The sequence below is a fragment of the Larimichthys crocea genome, chromosome XVII (assembly GCF_000972845.2).
Source record: "Larimichthys crocea isolate SSNF chromosome XVII, L_crocea_2.0, whole genome shotgun sequence".
NCBI lineage: Eukaryota > Metazoa > Chordata > Actinopteri > Sciaenidae > Larimichthys > Larimichthys crocea.
In genome coordinates, this window is record NC_040027.1 from 14,519,106 (window position 1) to 14,541,360 (window position 22,255).

At 42.2% G+C, this 22,255-nt stretch overlaps 1 protein-coding gene across 3 annotated transcripts; it reads right to left on the minus strand.

The window, feature by feature from the left end:
• Positions 1 to 790: 790 nt before the first annotated feature.
• Positions 791 to 21,278, minus strand: amotl2a (angiomotin like 2a). 3 transcript variants are annotated; one of them, XM_027290409.1, is made up of 11 exons: positions 21,259 to 21,278; positions 6,837 to 7,641; positions 6,574 to 6,727; positions 5,912 to 6,056; positions 5,727 to 5,819; positions 4,173 to 4,468; positions 3,849 to 4,039; positions 3,653 to 3,754; positions 3,396 to 3,556; positions 2,922 to 3,095; positions 791 to 2,650 (listed from the first exon to the last, which is right to left on the minus strand). In XM_027290409.1, the coding sequence occupies exons 2-11, from the start codon at positions 7,565 to 7,567 to the stop codon at positions 2,565 to 2,567; spliced, it is 2,133 nt and encodes a 710-aa protein (XP_027146210.1). In that variant the 5' UTR covers positions 7,568 to 7,641; positions 21,259 to 21,278; the 3' UTR covers positions 791 to 2,564. The 3 variants fall into 3 exon arrangements, with proteins under 3 accessions (XP_027146210.1, XP_019130922.2, XP_010738109.3); XM_019275377.2 differs by lacking the exon at positions 21,259 to 21,278 and adding an exon at positions 8,320 to 8,560 and having other exon boundaries at positions 6,574 to 6,724; XM_010739807.3 differs by lacking the exon at positions 21,259 to 21,278 and adding an exon at positions 8,320 to 8,560.
• Positions 21,279 to 22,255: the final 977 nt, after the last annotated feature.

Here is a 22,255-nt window from a genome sequence, read left to right on the forward strand (position 1 = left end):
TGGAACATACTGAGCGTGCATGTGAAGCTCTTCAGGAGTGGTTTAAGGATGGTCCGTGGAAACTTTGATACATTTTGTCGCCTGTAAAAACTGGTCATCGTTGGAATCCATCATGACCGCCGTGAATTCAAGCCGACCACAGCCTTCGTATTCTCCATGAAGGACAGAAACATTTTGACACTGAACAAAAACTTTTGATGGACTAAATTAGAAGGGTCAGATCACACTGAAAATATACTACAAGTCAAAGCCCTGCATCAAATCAAGTATGTAATTATTTAACTATCAAAGTACTTAAAAGTAAAAGTACTCATTATTTCAATAAGATCTCTGTCATTGTTTGATTGCATATGATGTTTTTGGATCAATATTACACTGTGTGAGTGATACACATTTTACTGCTGGAGATTTTAACAGTTTTGCTAATTTTACTGTACTGTTGGGTAAGTTTACTCTGTAGTAATGCTTCATATTTTATGTAAGATACATGAGATCGTCACATGTTTGTAGTATCACTGTCCTGTGAGACATATCTCTAAGCTCAGAAAAAACATTTTCGGCTTTGTGACGATGAATTTTCCAGTTTTTTTTTTTAATAGTTAACAGTATCTAGTTTAAGAAATAGGGGAATTCTCTCAGTCCTGCAACTCCGCTGAATATTTTTCTTTTGTATAGTTTTTACATTGATATAACTATGTTCTTCCTTCTCTTAGTCCAGTACTTGTGTGCTCCATATGGATATACTGAATTACGCCAGTGTGACAAATCAACACAGAAAGCCTTTTTTTTCCAGACATATATTAAGAATTTTAATCTATTATAGTGAAATGTTAAGGCATACATACAAATGTTTCCTTTACAAAAGTTCACAGCAACAACAAAATGGGTCAACCAGCTGAAGCAAGGCTCCTGAACAGAACCTTTTGTATTTGACATCGGATATAACTTAAAAGTAGAGTACATCTTTGGCACCAGAAACAAAAACAAATGTGTATACATGAAAAAAAACCAAAAAAAACGACAACTACAAAATATATTAACTTCTCTCACTTCAAATAGCCATTCATGTAAACAGATTCCAAACAAAGTGAAGGGTTGACACACTGCATTGACCAGCAAACGCATTGTGACGGGACATATGATGAAAAAGGCTCAAGGGGGAATACCAGTCAAATGTGGGATTTCACACGGACTTCAAACAATACTCCCGTTGATAATGTTGTCAGGATGGAAGCTGGAAATAAATACCAACAAGGATTACACATTAGCTTCTTCACAAATCTACTGATGTCGAATTTTGAGCCGTATTCCCCCTCTGAAGAGTCAAACTAATCTGAATCGTGGCACACATTCCAGTTAAATACAAAACACAGACCTGGAAAACAGTTTTACATTCAGCAGTGTTCAGTGATCCTACAATCTTGCAGGCAGAAATAAATAGAAGAGTCCATGTTAAGGATATAGTCCACTCAGAAATGTGAGATACTTGAGCAATGGAGAAAACACGTCTGAATATAACACACTGATGGAGACAACAAATAGAGTAGCAAATGCGGGCCAATTATAGTTGACCATTTCTGAGCCCGTGGTAGAACCAGCTACCGAGGGGCTCAGAAGAAATAACCAGCCCCAGAAAAGGAATCATGTGGAGAATGCGTGCCATTTTAACAAGGGCGAGGGGTCAGACTTTAGATAGCCTTTTTCTTTAACGGGAGCATTCCCTCAGCGAGGGAATGTGAGAAGATTAGCTCCGGAGTGTCAGCGGAGGGGAGCGAAATACTGGGCAGTCGCCATTTGAGGCCCCAAACATTAACCCGGGATCTGGAAAATTAGACCCCTGTCAATCCTCGCAGGCTTTTTTAAGAGAGAAATGAGCAGACGTTCTGCAGGCTCCGCATTCAAAGGAAGTTTCCAAATCCTCCGCTGAGCTGTGAGCAGGGCCTCCGAATGTATTTTAAAGAGAGGAGCAACTGTTAATTCAGGATTCTGTTACACAGAATAATCCCTAAACAGGGCATGAAAACATAGAGGATGCTTATAGTGAGTCATTTTTATAAATATTCCCATTATTTTTACAGAGAGGATGGTAATAGGCTCGCTACTAGAAACTCAAAAACATAACCGTGTTGCGCGCTTAACCCAGACTAGTGAGTACATTTGTAAATAATTTAAATGGAGCAGAGCAGGACGAGTGATCCTTGTTCTGTAACGTCGCAATATGAGCAGCACGTACAAATATAAATACATAACTACAAAAAGTTACATGCACAACATATGTATATGCACCATCAGCAGCCCAGTCCCTATCAGAGCGCACAATACTGTCCAGGTACCTTGAAGACCTCTGACTGGTGAGGGAAAATGTCAATCGTTCATGGGGAGGAAAGCTCAGCTCTCCTCTCCACCATGACTGTGCCACATTCTGGACTCAGCATGTTGATTTAGATTTGCGTCAGACTTCTTCACTTGTGGTCAGACATCGAGGAAGGCCTTTGACATCACAGCCAAAAAGTCTCATCACCGAGTCATCGTTGGCTCTCGCTGTTCGGTCACACGAGCTGCACTCAAATGAGAATCTCAACCACTTCTGCGTCTGAGCCGTTGATGCTCTTGAACGTCTTGAGTGGTGCCTTTGGCTCCTCCGAGGTGTCTACAGTGAAGATAAAATTAGAAGATTAGAACAACTTTGGCACGCTAAAGCAAATACAACTGTAATGCCAGCTGTTTCATTTTACCAACAAAAGATTTAACTTATTAATATCAACCCTACATCCTTAGTCTGCCCTAATCCAGGGTCTGGTTACACTTTAAATAGTGGTCAAGTAGAATAAAGATCAAAAGACCAGCTGTTGAAATGAACACAGCAGTAGTTTGTGTGGTGGTGATTAGGTGTCAAACACTTAACAAAACTATAAACCCACCAGTGGTAGCTGCCTCAGCCGTCTTTAGCTTGCTGGGCTCTGCCGTGAGCTCAGGCTCTTGCAGGGCCTCGTCGCACTGGGTGCTGCAGTCTCGGCTCGAGCTCTGGGGCACCACACGGGGTCGGGGTTGCAGCGCAGCAGCAGCACCTGTCTGGTCATCTGAGAGGTTCTTTCCTACAAATGCAGACAAAGAGAGTTAATTACCCGCTTACATCCACATTTACACACCCCTCAACATCTGCCCCGCACAGTTCTTCCCATGACTATTCCTGATCGGGCTATTCTGGAGTGAGAGATGATATGCATTCCAGTTTAAAAACATGTTGTCTATTTGAGGGGCACGAAAGGGTTTTTTTTTTTAGGAAGTGTACATTCTGTCTGGCGACGCTGACCAGTCTGCCAGTTGTCGCTTGATAGCATGTGTCATTGAAGATGTAAAATGCCTCCATGTGAAGGCAAACATCTTGTACTCACCTTTACTCTCTGTGCTGCCAGCCACGGTGTTGATAGATGGGACGGACCTCGCGAGACGAAGCCCCTGTTTCTCCAGTTTGCCCTGCTCCCATCTGGAGCGCTGCTGGAGGACTTTGATCACAGCATCCTTCTCCAAGAGCTGAGCGTGAAGTGCGCGGATTCTGAAACACATGAGATACAAACACATTTGATCAGAAACCTCAACCCCACAAGCAGACATTGGCGAGTAGCTGAGGAAGAGGTGGAAAGATGTTTACCTGTTCTCCATCTCCTGGTGTCTGTGACTCGACAAAGGCAGGTCCTCGTTAAAACTGCTGTTTGGCGAGTGTCGTGGTGAATGATTGATGATGGTTGTGTCTCTGCAAAAGAAAATATATGGCTGTTAAAAACCATCCCATTATCCTGTTTTTGTTTTTTTAAATCTTTGTGATATTTCTCAGTCCTTCATCGTACCTCTGTGCTGCAGCAGTGGCAGCTGCATCCATTGCAAACTGCCTCATGGTGCTCTCCTCCAGGTATTTTTGCTCCCACTTGGTGATGTCTGCCTCCAGGGCCAGAATACGTTCCTCTTTCTCCCTCAGCTGTTGTTGCAATGTGGATGAGCTCAGCTCCGAAGCCGTTGGGTCAGCCGACTGATTCTGAGACTAGAGAGATAACAGACAAAAGTTAATATTTGGCTTCCAGAAAAACAAACACCCATAATTTGAATTCAAAGTCTGCTCATCTAACATCTTGACAAGAAAGCAAACACAAGTCTACGTCCTAACTCCTCCTCACCTGTTGTGCCCTGAGGCTTTTCAGTTCCTGCTCCAGCCGAGTTCGCAACCGCAGCTCGAGCGTCTCCCTCTTCTCGCACGCAGCCTGCAGCTGAGCCAGCGCGCTCTGCAGCCGCTCCACTTTCTCCACGTAGGCTCTCTTCCTCTGCAGCTCTTCCTCCAGTTGCCGGTTGCGGGCCTGCGTCGAGGCCAAAGCCTTCTCAACCAGCTCTCGCCTCCGTTGGCACTCATCACCGGAGACGCGCAGGTGCTGTATCTGCCTCTCCAGCTGTTCACGTTCCCGCTGCTGCTCCTCATCTAAAAATAAAGAGGGGGAGAAAAAAAGGTGAATGATGGTAAGAGTCGTATTTTAACATGGGGACTTATGGAGACTGACTCGTTCTGTAACCAGCCTCAAGTGGACATCTGAGGAACTCCAGTTTTTGGCACTTCGACACAGGCTTCACTTCACAGCAGCAGAGGTTGCTGATCCAATATGACTCAACAAGAAACATTTACACGCTATCATCGAGGCATGCGCTTTAACGTCAGACCAGTTGTCACCGTGCCATCTAAAATAAATCAGAGTGTCATTACGATAAAGTATTTCTTAAAAGCTAGAAAGGAAAGCCAGTTTCTCTGTTGTGCCACTTTAAAAGGGGGAGGTTGATTACACAACACGAGTGCATGCCTGTGGAGGGAATGCAGACTTCCTCTTATCCACTTACGCACACAGGCATAGCTTTGTACTGGGAAAAGCTCTGGAATGCTTCTAAGGACGTGAAGTAAACAAGCAGCTCAAAATATAATTCAAGTGGGTCTTGTAACAAAAAGAAAAAAGAAAAAAATACACATCCCTCTATTGTAATAAAAATGTGGTTTTGCTCCTGTTGCTCCAGGAAAAATGAGCAATAATTCTGATTTACTGGCTCAAAGTAACACATGGTTGTTTATAACACCCCGAAATGTCATTCCAGCGGGGTAATGAATAACAGAACAGTATGACTGATTATGTAACTACAGCTCATTCAAAAGATGTTCACACTGCAGCTCAGAAACGGAGGCGAGAAATATTAACAACTGGCCGAACGAGGTAAAGAAATGCCCAAAGAAGGAGAGTGAGCGAGCCGGGGGTCATGTTGAGTTAGGCCTGGATGCCCTGGAGTCCCAGACTTATTAGTTCCCCTTGAGGAGGGAAGTCAGCAGTGATGCAAAACTGAGCAAGGGGGAGGAGAAGGGGAGGATAGAGGGGAGGGAGGCATTCCTAATGCTGGAACAGCCTAAAATACCTTAAAAAAAATTCCTGGAATCCAAGGCTACATTTACTACCGCTATGAAAATTGGCTGGCATCTAAGTGCCAAGTGTAACTCTTAACATTTGTGTCCTGACACGCAGCTTTTATAACACACCACCTCACTGAGGGAGGAAACCAATCCCTGCTAAACTATGTTCCTGCCATTGTTAAGTGTTTCACACGGCAGTGCGATTTGTCAAATCAGATTACAAAAAAAAAAATAGACCCTCAAGTCTCCTTTTCCTCTTCTTTGTCATGAAGCACGCTATGAGAAGACTTACTCTGCTCGAGCAGTTTGACGAAGACGTGCTGCCTCTGGTCTGAACACTCAGCCTCCTTGGCCACTCGCTGTCTTGTCGCCGTGTCAAGTTGTTCTATACAAGAAGAAATAACACACAACGGTCACATCGGGTCACATTTCAAAGCAGCAAAACAGTTCTGGTCCAACAGATGAATGGATACATACCTCTCAGATCTCTGTTAAAGTCGTGCATCCTCTTTATCTCGGCCTCGAGCTTATTCCTCATTGTTTTCTCCAGAGTTTCCCGCTTGGCAGACCCTTTCATCAGAGTCTCATAAGCTTCAGATATCCTCTGAATCTCCAACTCCAGCTGGGAAGAAAATGCAAAGAGGATGATGATCATTCTCTCCATTCACAGTCTTTGGATTGTGAGTTATGTTTCAGTCGTTAATACCAGTGAGGCTAATTAGTCATACTGCCTGCAGGCAAATGGCTTTTCAACACTATGCGCAACTGAAAAGTGGGAATCCACATTCCCGAGCGAACACTTGTGGGTCCCAGGTGTCGAGGTATTTGACTCCTTTCAGGGTGATATGCCAGAATGTTTGAAAGACAAAGGGGGTGGGATGTTTTGTGGCACATTACAAGCTACAGTGAGGAGAAAACTATGTAATAAAAATGATAAAAACTCTGGGAGGTGTTTGTATGACGCTCCTCCATGTGTGAACAAATCACTTGGCTCTCTCTCTCATGCATATCCTTTAACTGCCAGACTACCATCCCACCCTGACTTGTACTGGCAAGAAACTGTTGTCTTTTTTTTTTTACGATTTCCACACCCTGCATGAGCCAACGGCTCCATTCATCACACCACCTTCTTCTCTCACCTTCTGCAGCCTGGCTGCTTTCTCGGCGTAGACTTCCAGCTCCTTCCTGAGCCGTTCGTTCTCCCGCATCAACACGTCGGTCTGCGCTGAGTTATTGCCGAAGGCTGCGGTGATGTTGTTGTGAGCCACCTGGGACTGAGCGGACACATACCTGCTGAGGGGAGACATGAGTAATACGTTACTACGTTGTTGAAAAACCACAAATCAGTGTATGAAAGCTTTGTCTGACGATGATAAGTCCACAGTGCGCTGCATGTGATTACCTGTGATGCTGCGAGTAGAAGGGGGGAGGAGGGTCTCTGCAGTACTGTCCATGCTCCTGCGAGTGGCTGACCATGTATTCAGGAAGTCTGGCAAAGATAGGATAGTCCGGAGGTGGCCCACGCTGGTCCACACACTGCTGGGCCCCTTGCTTTTCAGGTGCCACGGCATTTGTAACATTATTATTATTATACAGCTGCGGGTAGCTGTGCGAAGAGCTCATAGCCAGACTTTGTCTCGGTCCATTCCTCTCCAGAGAAAGCTGCAGGAGCCTCTCACTGAGGGAGCGAGCATGCTCCCTCTTCAAATCCCACTGTCCCTCACTGCGACTCCCCATTATGTCCATGCTGGGCCCTTCTTGCCCCTGCTGAGAGATCAGGTACTGAGAGTGAACCTTGGCTTCCTCATAAGTGGGCAGCTCCTCTCCATGGAGCTGATACAGATGGCACACTTGGCTCTCAGAGTGCAGGCTGTCCCCCTGGTGCTCCTGGCCTTGAGGCTCTTGCCTCTTTGACATCTGTATGTACTGGGACTCGTCTTGAGTCAGGCTCTCCAGAGAGGAACGAGGACTTCCCGTGCCCCCTCCGCCGCCGCCGCTGCTGCTGCTGCCTCCACGCAGGGCCTGCTGCTGGATGGCGAGAAGCGTGCGAGTGTCTGTCAGGTTCCCGTAGCGGAGCTGCTCTTGGATGAGACGGTGCAGGACCGTTCCAGATGAGTCTTCAGCTGTTCTCATTTCAATCAGTGGGAAAATGTGCACAATAAAAACAGCCTAGAGGTGGCAGTTTGAGCACGTCAGGAATCACAAATCTGAAAGAAAAATAAAAAAATCTTGATCAGATTTATGTCTCACATCAGCTCAGTCTGTTCTCAGGGATCCCCAACCATGTTGTTATCATCAGATTCATTCACTGATCTACAACAGTCCACATTTTTTTCTCACTTCATTTACAAACTCTTGAATTGCACAACTACTTTTCCTTCCTACATGAGCTATTGCTGGAAATACCCCTGTCAGTGATGTCAGTGCAGATCCAGTTTTATTGCCCACACACTCTAAAGCGTAACTTTCCCCAGACAGACAGACAGAAGTGTAATACTCAACGGTTGCTATAAACAGCACAGACTTCCCACACATACTCACCCAACAACTAATTTCCCAAAATGACACAGTGATGAACATGTTCCCACAAGAATCACACTGAAACCTGAAGAACGCTTGATTCATGGACTCACATCTATAATCTTACTACATCCTGAGTGGCTTTTAAATCCAAGAGAAACTCAACTTTTTGATCTAAATTCAATTACAAATGATGTGTGTGGACTTCAGGATCCAGTCTTGATAGATAGATACAAACTATAACTAATCATCAGGACCACATCTTTAGACAAAAAGCATAAAAACTAAGGATTAACATTGCGCCATGCGCAAATATCTCCAAACACGCAATCCGCCCGAGAAATAAACAAAATGTGAAAACTTACCGAATGATGTTATGATCACACACACACAGGACAGAGTTAATCTCAATAGTGTTTCGCGCTCTGTTCAGCACAAATTTCCACGAGTTTCTTCCTCCAGTTTTCCTCCATGTACGATTTTTTTTTTTGGATGTGTGCGCACCGACGGGCAGCGAGCAGCAGACTGAGCAGACTGAGCTGCGAGCTGCACGAATAAATAACTGAGGGCCGATTGTTCGCCGTGGCTGGAATGACTGGAATGTAAAGGCTCCAAGTCCCTGTGGGATCAAAAGCAGAGCACAGGGGGAGGAGCAGGAGGAGGAGAAGAGGGTGAGGGTGAGAGGAGGGGGTGTGATGGAGGAGGTGGTGGTGGTGGTGAGCAAAAATTGGATTCAGAGCAGCAGCACCATCTCAGCTGGCTGCTTGTGTCATGTAAAAGAGCTTGTTGTTGTTTTTGTTGTGTTGTAGTTTGAGGAATTTTAAGTCCCCATTGCTCCAACAGTCAAAGGAGATTTAAATCCTTACAGTTGTAAGAGACACAGGAATGTTATTGTGAGACTGCAGGAGATAAAACAAAGGTCATAAAATGAAGTAAAACATTACAACGCCACCATCAGACTTTAATGACAAACTCTAAGCAAGAAATGTAATGATATATAAGGTTTGCTGTGTCATAAATCCAGATTTAGGACAGACGTGTTCAAAAAGGAAATTGATTTTATTGATATTTTAAAGAGTGGTAAAATGATAAGGGCGCAACTAACAGCTGTTGTTCATCCTCTATTGATCCATTCATGAAGCTTTTAGTGTATGAAATGTCAAAAAGTGTGATAAAAAAGCCACATGCGATGTATTCATATAGTCAAAACCAAAAGTTATCTGGCAAACAGGGAAAAACAGCAATTTCTCACGTTGGAGAAGATGTAAATAAAAACTGTTTGACATGTTTGCTTCATATATTCTCCAAATAAACCCTTAAAATTAAAGGGTTGAGTTCTTAAGTGGTTCTTTGTGGTTTTTACCTGTTGGTACGTATAAGCTCTTCCCAAAATTTAGTGTAAATAGTATTCCTGGGCTCATTAAAGGTGCAATATATAATAATCACAATTAAAATATTTAAAAATTGGGTAACATTAAAAAAAGAGACCCAGTAAAGTTATTTATAACTTTATATAAACCATTATCACGTTACTGATTGCTATTTCTAAAAGGTAGTTGTAGAATATTACCCTTTACAATTAGAAATCGCATCACAGCAATAATTTCCACGCACAGCAACAAGTTAGTCAAAGAGTTAAACATATAGCAGCCGTTATTTAAAACCATACGTACTTCAGGTTCACAAAAAGGTGTTCAGACTGTCCCTTTGTTGGTTTTTATTAAAACCAGATCAAGTTGCAGAGAAGGTTGACCTGAAGAACCAGGAAATCAAGAGAGTATTAAACATAAGTTTCTTCAAAGCACCAAAAGTGCTGTGATTGTGACTAAAATAACTTTTTTTTGCATAAAATTCCTCAAAGAACATTAAACAGCAAAAAAAGGGGAACTTAAAGTGCTTCAGAGGACCTATCAAGAACCAGCTCTTTACTGATTACTTGATTTTTAAACTTAATGTAATGATGTGATATTGAGACCTCATTATAATGTGTGTTGGATGCTTTACATGATAGAAACTGCACATGCTTGGTATTAGATTTTATTCTAACTGCCACGCTGAGGCAGGGATTAAAAAACAACAACAACAAAGTGCTGTAATAATAACTGAGACATGGATTGATCATTATTTTTATTTTTTCTGACAGTCTTTTGTTTGCATGTGCCTGGTAAATATTTAAGCCGTGGCCCGTGCCAGTTAATTGCAGAGTGTGTGGACATGGAGGGAGAGGAGGGGTGGGTGCGAGGCACGCTGCCTGCCAGCTGTCCGTGGACTGAAATCCCCTTCCCCTCCTTTAATAAGAGCTCTGAGAGATGCATTGTTCTCTCCCCAAAAAGCAGACATGACGGGGGCTGCCCTGCCATCTGCTGTTCTCCCCTCCACCACTAGCACCAGTTTCATTCACACACATACACGCATGTAGATGGAGACCCTGGGATCAGCTGGCAGTGGGGGTTGGGTCATAGTATTGGATAGTATTGTCACTGAGTGCAGTCTTTTTTTTTTGCATGAAAAGGATCATCCTAATGTGGTGGTGGGGTCTAAAACAAGTCCCCTCTTGTGCAGGTTACTTTATCTCAGACACTCACAGGCAAATGTCCACCTGCTGATTTGCATGGCAGTTGAAGGCCGACAGTTCAGTTGAAGCTAAAAAATGCTGATTGCTTCAACGACTGATAAGAATCAACTGGTTTTGCCGTTTCTTGTTTCATTCGTGTCAACAAGATAAGAAAGACGTCTACAGCACCTCAGACTGTGTTGCACTATGTACCATTTTACCAGGATTATATAATGTAGAGCTGCAGCACCCTGTTGTAAGGAAGTAAACATGCGGCCACTGAAGTCGGCGTTTGGGGTTTTATTTTTTAAGTTGTTGTGCAGCGAATGTGCAAGAAACGATGCTACTGCCAGTGAAGACGAGGAGAAAGAAGCTCTTGTTGAGCAATGGCTTTGACTTCTCTGTGGAGGTGTGCGCAGATGTGAAGCTGGAGCCAGGAGTAGTGGGATCGTGACATGAATGGCTTCACAGAAACAGATTTCATCCAACATTTCAAGATGTCAAGGGCTAGTTCAAACTACATCTGTCAGCGCCTCTCCACAAAACAGTCTTGTGATTTCTGCTGTTCACATCATTGAGAAAAAACAGATTCCTTTAAAGAGGACCTGTGTCTGTAGAAATAAAAGTCTCATTGTACGGCAACAGAAACACAACGATTCTTATTTTCAGGTGATAATACGCGCATTAAACATAGTTAAAGCTTCAGCGTGTCAGATTTAGAGCGATATGTCAGCGGTATAAATCCTCCCATTTACTAGAACTGAATACAAATATTGATTCACACCTCTAATCTCTACTATGAAACTATACGTCAGCAACAATGGACCACATTCATCACACATCAGCCCCGCGTCCAGTCATTCAGTCCAGTTTAATGGACCTCATGTAGCATTTCTGTTGAACTGTGTCATCTCCAGCCAAAGAAAGGGCAGCTACAGACCAACATGACTCACACGTGTCAGTGAAACAGTGGAAAACTGTGCGGTCCATAGGATCTGTATGCTGGGGAAGAAGACAATTTAAAAATATACAAACAGGATGTTATCAGTGCTGTTACAGTTTATGGATATGTGTCATGTTAATGAGAAAATCATCAGCAAAGCCAGCCATAATGAAAATGAATCAGTGCTAAACCTGTTTGTACAAGTCCCTCCATGTCACCATATATATCGTCAAACACATGAATGAGTTACTATGTGATTCAGCTTCCTGAAATTAAATTTGTTTCAGCATGAGTATTACGTCCCGAAGCTTTCATACATACGGGAAGAGATACATACATGTATATTCAAGTTATTTCCAGGTATTCTTTCAACACATTTTAATCACACAGCATAAAAAAAGAGTCACCTAGAGCTGACATGTAAAGCTCACAAATTGTGTGCTGTGTTTAATACCTTTAAAAACACAATAAGTGGATTGTTTTTTTCTCAGCAGTGGACAAACCCTGCTTTATTTATTGAAGTTAAGCAAAGCTAGTAAGCTGCTGGCCTTTAGTTTCATATTTTGTGTACACATCACTGACGGTATAAACATGAACGCCACCCACAGGTTTCTGAAGAGCTGTTGCTGAAGTGAGCGTGGCAGCTCTGGTCGTCACCATCTTGGCAGTTCTGCCTCTGGCAAAGATGTGGATCATCGGCCGACCTGAGGCGGGCTGAATGACACCTGGGTGAAACCGCTATCAGTCTCAGCAAAGAAAGCGAATGAGTACATTTCTCAGATGTCCAACCTGTATTCCTATAACATAAATATATTTCTTTAACCACAGCAGGCCCTGATTGGTTGTTAAAATCAGTACACAGATGAAATTATTATTAGAATCGCTTTGATGAGAGAGAGAACAGTAAACGTTAGGAATATGTTCTTGACGTTATGGTTTATCTTGTGCTTCCCTGTCTGCTGACAGTTGTTTGCTCAGGTGACAGATTCTCAGGGGAGGCAGGTAAGACCACTGCTGTGTTTTTGAACAGTTGGTTGGAAGAGTGCATGTTTTCCCCAAGAGGAGAAAGTCAATGATTGAACTGAAGACTCAACATTTTACATGTTACACACATCCGACCTTTTCAAGACACACATTTGCCAACAGGAGTGACATTTAAGATCAACCATTCGAACCTGTTAATGGCAAGGCCTGGGCTGACTGGGTTAACACAATGCAGACTGTGATCTGGGAGCGACAGCCTTGTTATGTGAGGTGGGACAAGCTAGGCGCTTCAGCAGCTCCTTTTGTTTTCCTGCAAAGGAGGAAATGGCCGCATTCCTCACATTACCATGTCCATGGGGTCTGACCGAGCCTCCAGTCTGCTGTTTTACTGGGGACGACAGGAGGGCAACCAGCAGCCACTGACATTTTCATTTTAATGGGGGGGATGGGGTGTTTCTCTAATGAATAATACCGCCGTCTTAAATCATAAGCACATCTTTTCTCTGTGGACAATAGCTATGAATGACTTATGGTAATAAAGTGAGTTGAATATGCAGAGGCACATTTCTTTAGGTCATAAAACTGAATACAACGATCAAAATGGTATGACAATGTTGTGAATCATTTCAAAGTAGACGTAAATGTCTTTCCTTTGTCCTGTTGTTGTCATAACAGAGACATTTTCTTAGGAGATTTTTTAACATTTACATTTGGCCATTAAGCTGACGCTTTTATCCAAAGCAACTTACAAAAAGGGGGAAAAAATCAAGGTACAGTGACCAAGAACATGTTAGTCTAGCAATAAGTACGACAGTTTAAAAAGGAGGATAGATTCAGCATCAAATTGCTGATGTGGGAAAGGAGGTGCTATCAGAAGAGCTGGAGGTCTTCAGGAGGTCACCCCTGATCTGAAGACGTTCCACCAACGGGGGACAACAGAGGAGAAAACTCTGAGTAACGTGCCAAGTCTTTCTGCTCGGGGTACAGTGGCATTAGTTAGGGTTAGGGTTGGGTGGATTTTGTCTACCACTTCAATAACTTCATTCTACTGTTCCTCAGTATATTCCCCACTATCTCTTTCCTACCAGATTTAGGTGCATTGGGTCAGTAGTCTGATCTGGTTATTAAAAATAGATGTAACACCTTTTTTTAATGTTGTAGTAAGCTTTGAATTTCTGTGTTTGGGTCATGGCTGGATCTCAGCATTGAAAGGAGACTGTGCCTGAGCTGGAGGTATTTCCAAAAAAATCTGAATTTGCCAGATTGTAATATTGTTTCAAGTATTCAAATGTCACCGTATATACCAAAAGTAAATGTCTTTCCTGAAAGCAGCAGACATGACAAACCCAAATCTCTATAAACGTCAGCAGCCATATTTGAAGACTGTGAAACAACTGGAGGTGAACGACATTGACAGAAGTCTGACTTGTTGCAGGTCGGCCAAGAAATGGTCCCTCGCACCTGGTGACACAAGAAATTCCTCACTTAACCATAAAAGTAAACAAGTCACACTGAACCAAGTGAGGACTACGCCCTGCGGGTGATGCTGTGTACAGATAAGGCAAGGACACATATTTTCACGATTGCCCTTTTAGCTGATCGCTTCATTGGTTCCACTGTGTGCCACTTTAACTCAATTCAACCAAACTCATTAAAGATAATTTAATAAGACGATGGAGCGATATAATGAAATCCTGGGCTATGAAGTCATGTCCATCAAAGACTTTTAAACAACAGATCCGGCATGTCACATCTTTATTATGTATTTAAAATGTCTAGAAGTGAAAAAAGAAGCAGCCAGACTACAGTGAGGAGGTATTTTCTAACATTAGTTTAGCCCTGCTGATTGACCTACCAGAGTCTAACATCTTCCCCACACCTGCCACTGCGCTAACACATCCTGCAGTAATCTGTCGTCTGGATAAGAAACTGATCAACCCTCTATTAAACTCTTGTAAAACAGCCGTTATTGGTTTTATAATGTAATTATTAAATTTAGAATTGTAATCTTAATTACTGTGAATAAAAGATTTGTAGGCTACATGTGTGTAAACCGTTTAATAAAAGGCTTTTAAACATATTAAAAGGCTGTTCAGTGATGTTAAAAGTAAAGTGTACCGATCTGTCTAATGAGTCCAGGGCTGACATGTATGGTGTTGCACGTAGGCGTCTGGCCATTTGCTTTAGCCAGAGGTCAGAGAGCATCTGCTGTTGTGACAGTCATCTCTGCAGCTACAACCAACATCCTGCTGCCTCATTTGCCTAAACAAATCTGCTGTTTGCAGCCTGCAGGGTATTGACTAAGACTCTCTCCACGCCGACATACATGTAACCACATGTCAGGTGGTCTTGTGGACACTGAAACAGTACAGTTTTAGCGAGTGATTCTGGTTTGGATGCGACTTAATCTCAATCTCAGACAAACACACACCTCCTTTTCTATGTGAATATGTTACTGTGGCCAAAGTGTCTTGACAGCCACCTTCAAAGACAGGTAAGGATTGTCTCTTCTGCTACATTAAACACCTTCCAACCTCCAGCTCAGCACGTCATGACCACACAATGAACAAAGACTCACTGTGTCGAGGAGAAAACGCTATATATAAATCACATTTATAAAGTTTTGGGTTTTGTTAGGATGGTTTTGGTTTGGAAAAAAGCTGTTTCTTGAGGGATATGAGGATATTTATTGGTTTATAATGGAGTGTTCTGTTGCGATAACACATTACAAGCCAAAATAAGATATACAAGCCTTTTAAATCAAAAAATATTCATTCACTCATCGCCGCTGTGTAAATACTCAGAACAGCTGATGTCCAAACATTCCTCGCCGTCACTGTTGCGGAAACCTTTGGGAGGTGTTGAGCTCAATTTAGCCGTTTCAGAAAAACAAGCAACTTGTGTTTGGCTCACAACACAGATCTTGTGTCAACAGATAACACGAGCATTCTTTTGAATGCTTGAGTTGTCGGTATGAATGCTGCCTAATGTTTATTGAAAAATAACTTATCTGAAAGGAGGAACAAGAAGTGGCATAAACAAAGTAAAAAAAAAAAATCAATGAGGCGTTATGTCAAACACAGCAGGCTGTTTATTTGTACACGTCTCACTGCTGATGAACCTTCAAAATAAAAAGGTGAGTACAGTTAGGAATGTGTATTTTGTGCGCGTTTTATTTACTTTTTCAAAGAAAGGATGGTGTTTAGTGGAATATCACACAGCTTCAGGCTGAGGGGGGCAGATGTTTAGTGGAAACAAAGCACAGCGCAGGCTATCTCCTGCCCTCCAGCTTAGAGGCAGATGCACCTGTCAGCCCCCGACCATATGGACTTCTGTGACAAGAATGCAGTGTATGCAAAACAGAGGGCAGAGCAGGCGTACAGTCAACAGTTCAGAAAACACAAAGAGAGAGGCTTCAAATATGTCGTTAGAGAAAAAAGAAATCAACCACCTGTTTTTCAAACTGAGAGGACCTATTCAAGTGTAATCCTCCCGATTTCTCTTGTTCAAACCCTTAAAGCCATTATGTCGAGAGCAGGTGGAACAACCATTTAATGTCAGTTCACTTACAGCTGTGAACAAACGTCCAGGCTGTTTAACAGGCCCGCCTGTTGTTGCTCATCTCAAAGAACTCTCCATTTTAATCCGCACCATCATTTGCAGATCCGAAAATGACAGTCACAACAAGTCCGAACAATGGATCTCAGGTTACGCACATGCTTGTAAGCACTTGTGTATATAAGCTTGCCTGCGCCCCCCACCCTCTCCATTAATGCAGGCCTGGTGCAGTCCCAGTGGAAGCAGATGGCTGGGTAAAGCCATCGCATCCAGGCCAGATAAAGATGTCTCCTAGGGCCATGCTGAGTGCAGAGCCCCCCAATCTGCTCATCAGCCACAGAGCGGAGATGGATGCCTCTGTTGCTTGAAGCCTATAGAAATGGCAGTGTGTCAGGACAAAGAGCAGGTGGTGGACCTCTGTGACAGAGGCCAAATATCTCACTACACTGGGAGAGAAGGTGGGGGATGAGTGATGACTAGGACAAAGAACAACCAAAATGGAAGATATCATATTCAATCAATTTAAGTTTGATTTTACAAGTGATGTTGCAGTTGGATTATTCTTTAAACCATGATGTAAAATGCAAATGAAAACATGCATTGTTTTACCAAAATATTACAAATATATTCACATTTATATTTAGGGTTTGAAAGGTTAGCATGAACTAATTATGATGGAAAATATAAGCTTGTTTTATTCTTTATTATTAAACATTACTGACGTTAATAAAGCTCATCAGGAGGTATCAGGGCATCAGAAAACATTAATAACTAACTGAAGAAGCTGCCTCCCGGCTCATCTAAAAATCATCACATTTTATCATGAGGACTTATGGAGACTGACTCATTCTGTAGCCAGCCTCAAGTGGCTGTTTGAGGAACTGCAGCTTTTTTTGCCACTTCCGCATTGGCTTCACTCAGAATAGACAAAATTAAATGCATTAAAATTAAAATAAATCATTTTTCTTATATTCAAATGTTTTTTTTATCTCCCTGAATTGAGACATAAATATAATTCCATAAATAGCATTAATCCAGATTCATCCAGATAGACTCACTAATTAATATTTATGCAGAGAATTGACATTTGGATAACACATTGTCTTTAACACAAATGGAGTAACACAACATTTGATAGCTGCAAAGCTGATGAGGCCGCTCTAAGGGGCTCCATCCCAAGAAGATTAGACGATTCAGTTTATCCTTGGATATATTTATTACTGAATCAAAGTGTGGTAACAGAGGTTATTGTCTGAAAAGCAGCGCCTGACACAGTTTCCTCTGTCTGCCCCCACCTCTGTCCCAAATGTCTGACTTTGTGTTTCTGGCAATTTGCTCCCATTGTGCAGCACTTCCTGATAGGAGGCACTCTGGGAAGACTGGGCTCAGTCAACTGCAAAGGAATGTGACATTCCTTTCTAAAATTACGGATGTTTCTTTGGATTTCTGGGGTCGATTTCTGCCATTTTCACTGTGGTGTCTGGAGAAAGTGTTTCCGGACAGACACACAAGCGAACACAGAGTGTATACTCTGAACTTCATTCATGATTGACTGCAACAGACTGTTGGACGCCGACAAAGTGTTTATTTTCACCGGTGACAGACCAGTGAATATTGTTATTGTTCTTTTGTCCACATCTAACAACATTAAATATGTTGGGGGCCACTGAACATGGAGTAAAAAGCTGCAATGAGTATTCTTACACCAGCGTTAATAAAAACGGTGGTTCCCAACCATTTTTGGCTTTGACAAATGAAGCATTAGCTATCTGTGACCCCTGAGGGTCAAAATAATCTGAAACTGAGTCATGAGTAATAATTTTTCTATTTCAGCAATAACTAATTTTTAGGCCACTTGGTGGCAGCAGAAACAAGCTATGAACATTAACATGTTATCACTTTTTAAGTTCATAAATCAAAAACCTGCCTATTTAAACATCCAGCATACGTCCAACATTTGTTTAGTCTCCACCGACTCCTGAGACAAATATCTGGCTCTGTAGCTGCTAAATGCTCCACTATGTTCACCATCTAGACGCTAACTTTGTCTGCCTGACGTCTATTGCTGGGCAGGAAATGTAAGGCCATTTTAAAACAGCGTCATAAGAGCATAACAGAGAAGCAAAACTGTAAAGTTGAGGTTGTAAAATCAAAAAGAGCTAAAAGCCACCATAAAGCTCAGAAGAGTAGAGGCTGATCATTCTCTGTGAGAACTTGATCACTACAAGCAACAGTGTTGGAGTCAAGAAGACCAACTAAAATGAAGCCAAGTCACGCCAAAGACCAGAGAGTATCAAGACACTGACAAGATAATACTATGAGGGGGTGAGACAAAGTCAAGACCAAGACCAGACAGAATAAATCTCCTTACAGTAAGTAGCTAATATTCACCAAAACTCTTTGGGTGAAGCGTGGTTGCTACATTAAGTCACCTCATTAAGCGTATTTACAAACCGCTGGGAGTTCTTTCAGACGCTGTTCTGCAGATGAACTCTTTGTGGTTTAGGAAACCAAATTTTATCACAGAAGATTTGGCTGATGTCTCCCTTCCAGACAGTTAACAAATAAATCAGACGAGTGATATCCCTGCAGTTGTGGTCTTGACCTGTCTGGAGTCCTCTTTGTCTGAGACCAAGACGAGACAGAGTAAGACCTTTAAAAAGGGCCAATCTTGAGTTCTGCAACAGTGACGCAGAAACAAATAGTCTAATGACAAATTGTTGATATTAAGTTTATGAGTTATCTTTAAAACCATCATTACTAGATCATAATAAAACCTCAGCTTGACTCTTAAAGGAGGAAAAGCTGAACACTAAACTGAATGATTAGTCAGAGAGAGAGAGTGATCTTCCATAAAAGAAACCAGAGCTCTTCTATTTGATTAAACACCTGAATGTGCCCTCTGTTGATGAAAACTTCAGTGATTTTCCATATACCTCTGCCAGTAGTTAGATAATAAGTCAGTAAGTCAGGAACTAATATGATAAAATCCACAGTACTTAGGTTCAAATAACTTCATGTGATATACTGTCACATCATTCTCTTTGACATGCTTTTATTTTGTAGTTATGTGTCATTGAGGGCATCTACATGTAGATTTTTAAACAACAACCTGTTGTTAAATTAAAGAGCACTATGTCAGCAGAGAGCTTCAGTAAATACAGGTCGAGCTAAACAAACAGAAAGAGGCCACAGGCTTGCTGTGATAACCTCTATCTCCAGATGGTAGACTGGAGTTAAAGAGGGGAAAAGGAGACAGAGGAGTTGGAGGGGTCGGACGTCAGGAATGAGGAAATCCCACCCTGGCCCCAGCAGATAGAGGACAGGAAGTACTTCCATTTGCATACAAATTCACCCTCAGTGGTGCAACATGTGCAGCTCGGGGTGAGCGTGTTAAGAGCGTGGGAGGAGGAGACCTGCAGACCACTGATTGTGCATTGTCAGGTGGACCATTACGTGCTTGATGACATCCACAGACCCGTGACTGGGGGGAAGATAAAGAGCAAGAGGAAAGTCAAGTCCCATTCATCAAGAGAGGATCTAAACAAAAGCTGAAGGTCCAGACACATTTAGCCTACTAATAACCAAGCACAGACCTCTAAAGACATCATTTTTCTTAACATTTGAGTGGAATCTTCTGCAGTTAATGAAAAAAAGCTTGTACAAACAAATGGATAATCCCTCAAAACCTTTTGCGTATTATGTGGACAGCAATGTACACACCCTTATTAGATAAATCACATAAATAAACGGCTCACAGTGAAGGACTTTAAACACCTCCAGCAGCCACACATCACAACTCAAATCCTGTTTGTGTAATGAACGGATGCTGCGCATTCCTGGCCTCTCGTCGCATGTCTTTAAGCTTTGTCACTTCTTCTAAGTAAGTCAAATTCTGAGCAGCATCTGACTAAGGCATTTTATCTGTCTGTATTCAGCTCCACATGATTCTCTCTCATTTGTTGAATCAACACTGTCAGAGCCGCCTGAATGCGCGAGAGCCCGCTGATTTATGACGCAGTCAACCCCGCAGAGTGATCCTCACAGGTGACGACAATTTTCCCTGTGATCTTCGACTACGCTGACAATTTTATGGCCCACGTAATTAAAGACTTAAACACACAGGAGCACCAGAGTTGACTCAAGCATGAAAGGAAGGAAAGCCGTTAAGAGTCTATAATGTTTTAGTCTGACCGAGAAGGCATTTAAATTGACTTTGGATGGTCCAGATAAGGGAATGGCATTGCAAATATGCAATTTCAAGCTGCTGCACATTACAAGAAACCCTCTAATTTGCTAAGTGTCATTACATGTGAGGTTTGACGTGAGCAAAGGTCAAGTAAAAAGACATTACATAAGAGGATTTGTGAGTGGTTTAGGGTTGGGTACAGTGAGATGATTTCGTCTTTCTGCATACTTCACAGGGAACTGGGAGGAGGTGGGTGTTCTTGGACTGGACTGATAAAGAAATCCATTTGTTAGTGGGAATAATCTTGATAACATTGTGGTTATCTACCCCCCCACCTCCTAGTCAAGGGACAACAGCTGCCTGAATGTAATGAAGCATGAAAAGATTCCCAAGAGTGTGCACATTTTTACACCTGTAAAACAGATAACTGCACTGCACTGGAGATATAGCATCTGATTTCTTGTCGCCATGTTTGGTTTATATGAAAACAACCTGGCACTTTCTTTTTTTACTATTTTGATAGGGACAGCTAAAGAGTGACAGCAAATATGGGGAGAGAGATGGAGAATGACATGCGGGAAAGAGCCACAGGTCGGATTCAAACCCTGGACTTCTGCAGCAAAGACTGAGCTTTTGCACATGGGGCAGCTGCTCTACCAACTGAGCTAAACAACACTCCAAAGCAGGCACTTTCTCTCTGTGTTTTGTTTTGGACACACTTTCACAAACGTACAACTTTCTCGGCCATCAGTGATTGTTTGTAAAAATGGCAGCTCTTGGCACCAAAAGCTGGAGGAGGCAAAGACATGAAGTGGAGAGCTGATGACACATTTTTGCCTAGAGGGGATTTTATAATCTGTACAGGAAAACAAGTAATGAATGAACCGATGAGTTGAAATGATTTTTGGTTTTGCACACACACACACACACAGACACACACATCTTTCCCCGTTCCCTTCTGCTCCGCGCTAAATACGCATAACAACACACACATCCCTCTTCTCCTCATCGGACAATAGCGCAGCCAAAGGTATATGTGTATGTGTATGCACACACTCAAACAGATGAAAACTTACCTTACCTGTGCGCTTCCGGCGGAGAAACAGGGCGCACTGACCGACGTCATTATAAAGGAGGATGACGCGCGTCATTATTGATCAGGTGATGCGGAATAATATGTTTTTATTATTAAATAATGTCAATTTGTCCGAGTACTATGCAGTTTCTATGGAAGAGAAATGATGACCAAACTGGTATATTTTTTTGTATAATGTTGGTGATGATGACATGTGAAGGAAATTGACGTTATAACGAGAAAAAAAGATGTTTATGTTGTTTTTAGGTTGAGAGAGTGGTTGGTTACAGAGGAGGTAACAGTGGTTTGAGAAGTGAGTGCTGAGTATTGTGGGAAGTTATGGAGTTATGGAAGAACTCGTTTTCTTTTGGTTTTTGAAAGTGTTTATAGAGCATTTTGTTTCGTTCACTTTAATTTTTTTGGTTTGTACATATTGGCATATTGACATTTCAGCAGATCTACAGTAACTCTAGGAAAAAACATTGACCTAGACAAGACTAAAGGAGCATTTTCATCCATTTATTCTTATGCATAGGGTAAAAAAAAAGTCCAAAAAGAGGCTGAGTAAATAATGGTACATTCAGACAGGATCCAGCACACAGGTTTTTCCATTTATTTGAGTTAGGTAGTGCGTTTCAGCTGTGGCAGTGTTTACCATGTTCACAATCTTACAGCATACAAACATTTGTGAAATAGCACTAAACACAAAATATAATTGAGTTTTAAGTATTGGATAAACTGAAGGGGAGGAGGAAAAGTCAGGGAATCACCCGAGTCAATATGATTGATCCTCTGGGGACCATGAATGTTAGTTGTAATGATGGTTGTTGAGATATTTCAGGCTAGACCAAACTGGTGAACCACCCGACTGACTGTCAGTGCCACCTGTGGAGCCAAGATGCTTGCCAAAAACAAAACATAACTTTTTGCGTTGCTAAAATTATCCTGTAACCTTTTTTCAGGGTCTCACCTCTAACATTGGGAACTGCTGATCTAAA

Coding starts and splice junctions, on each gene's coding strand:
- amotl2a (XM_027290409.1), bottom strand. CDS start 7,567: ATGAGAACAGCTGAAGACTCATCTGGAACGGTCCTGCACCGTCTCATC. Junction 6,057..6,573: donor AAGCAGCCAGGCTGCAGAAG/GTGAGAGAAGAA, acceptor TTTTCTTCCCAG/CTGGAGTTGGAGATTCAGAG. Junction 3,557..3,652: donor CACCAGGAGATGGAGAACAG/GTAAACATCTTT, acceptor CATGTGTTTCAG/AATCCGCGCACTTCACGCTC.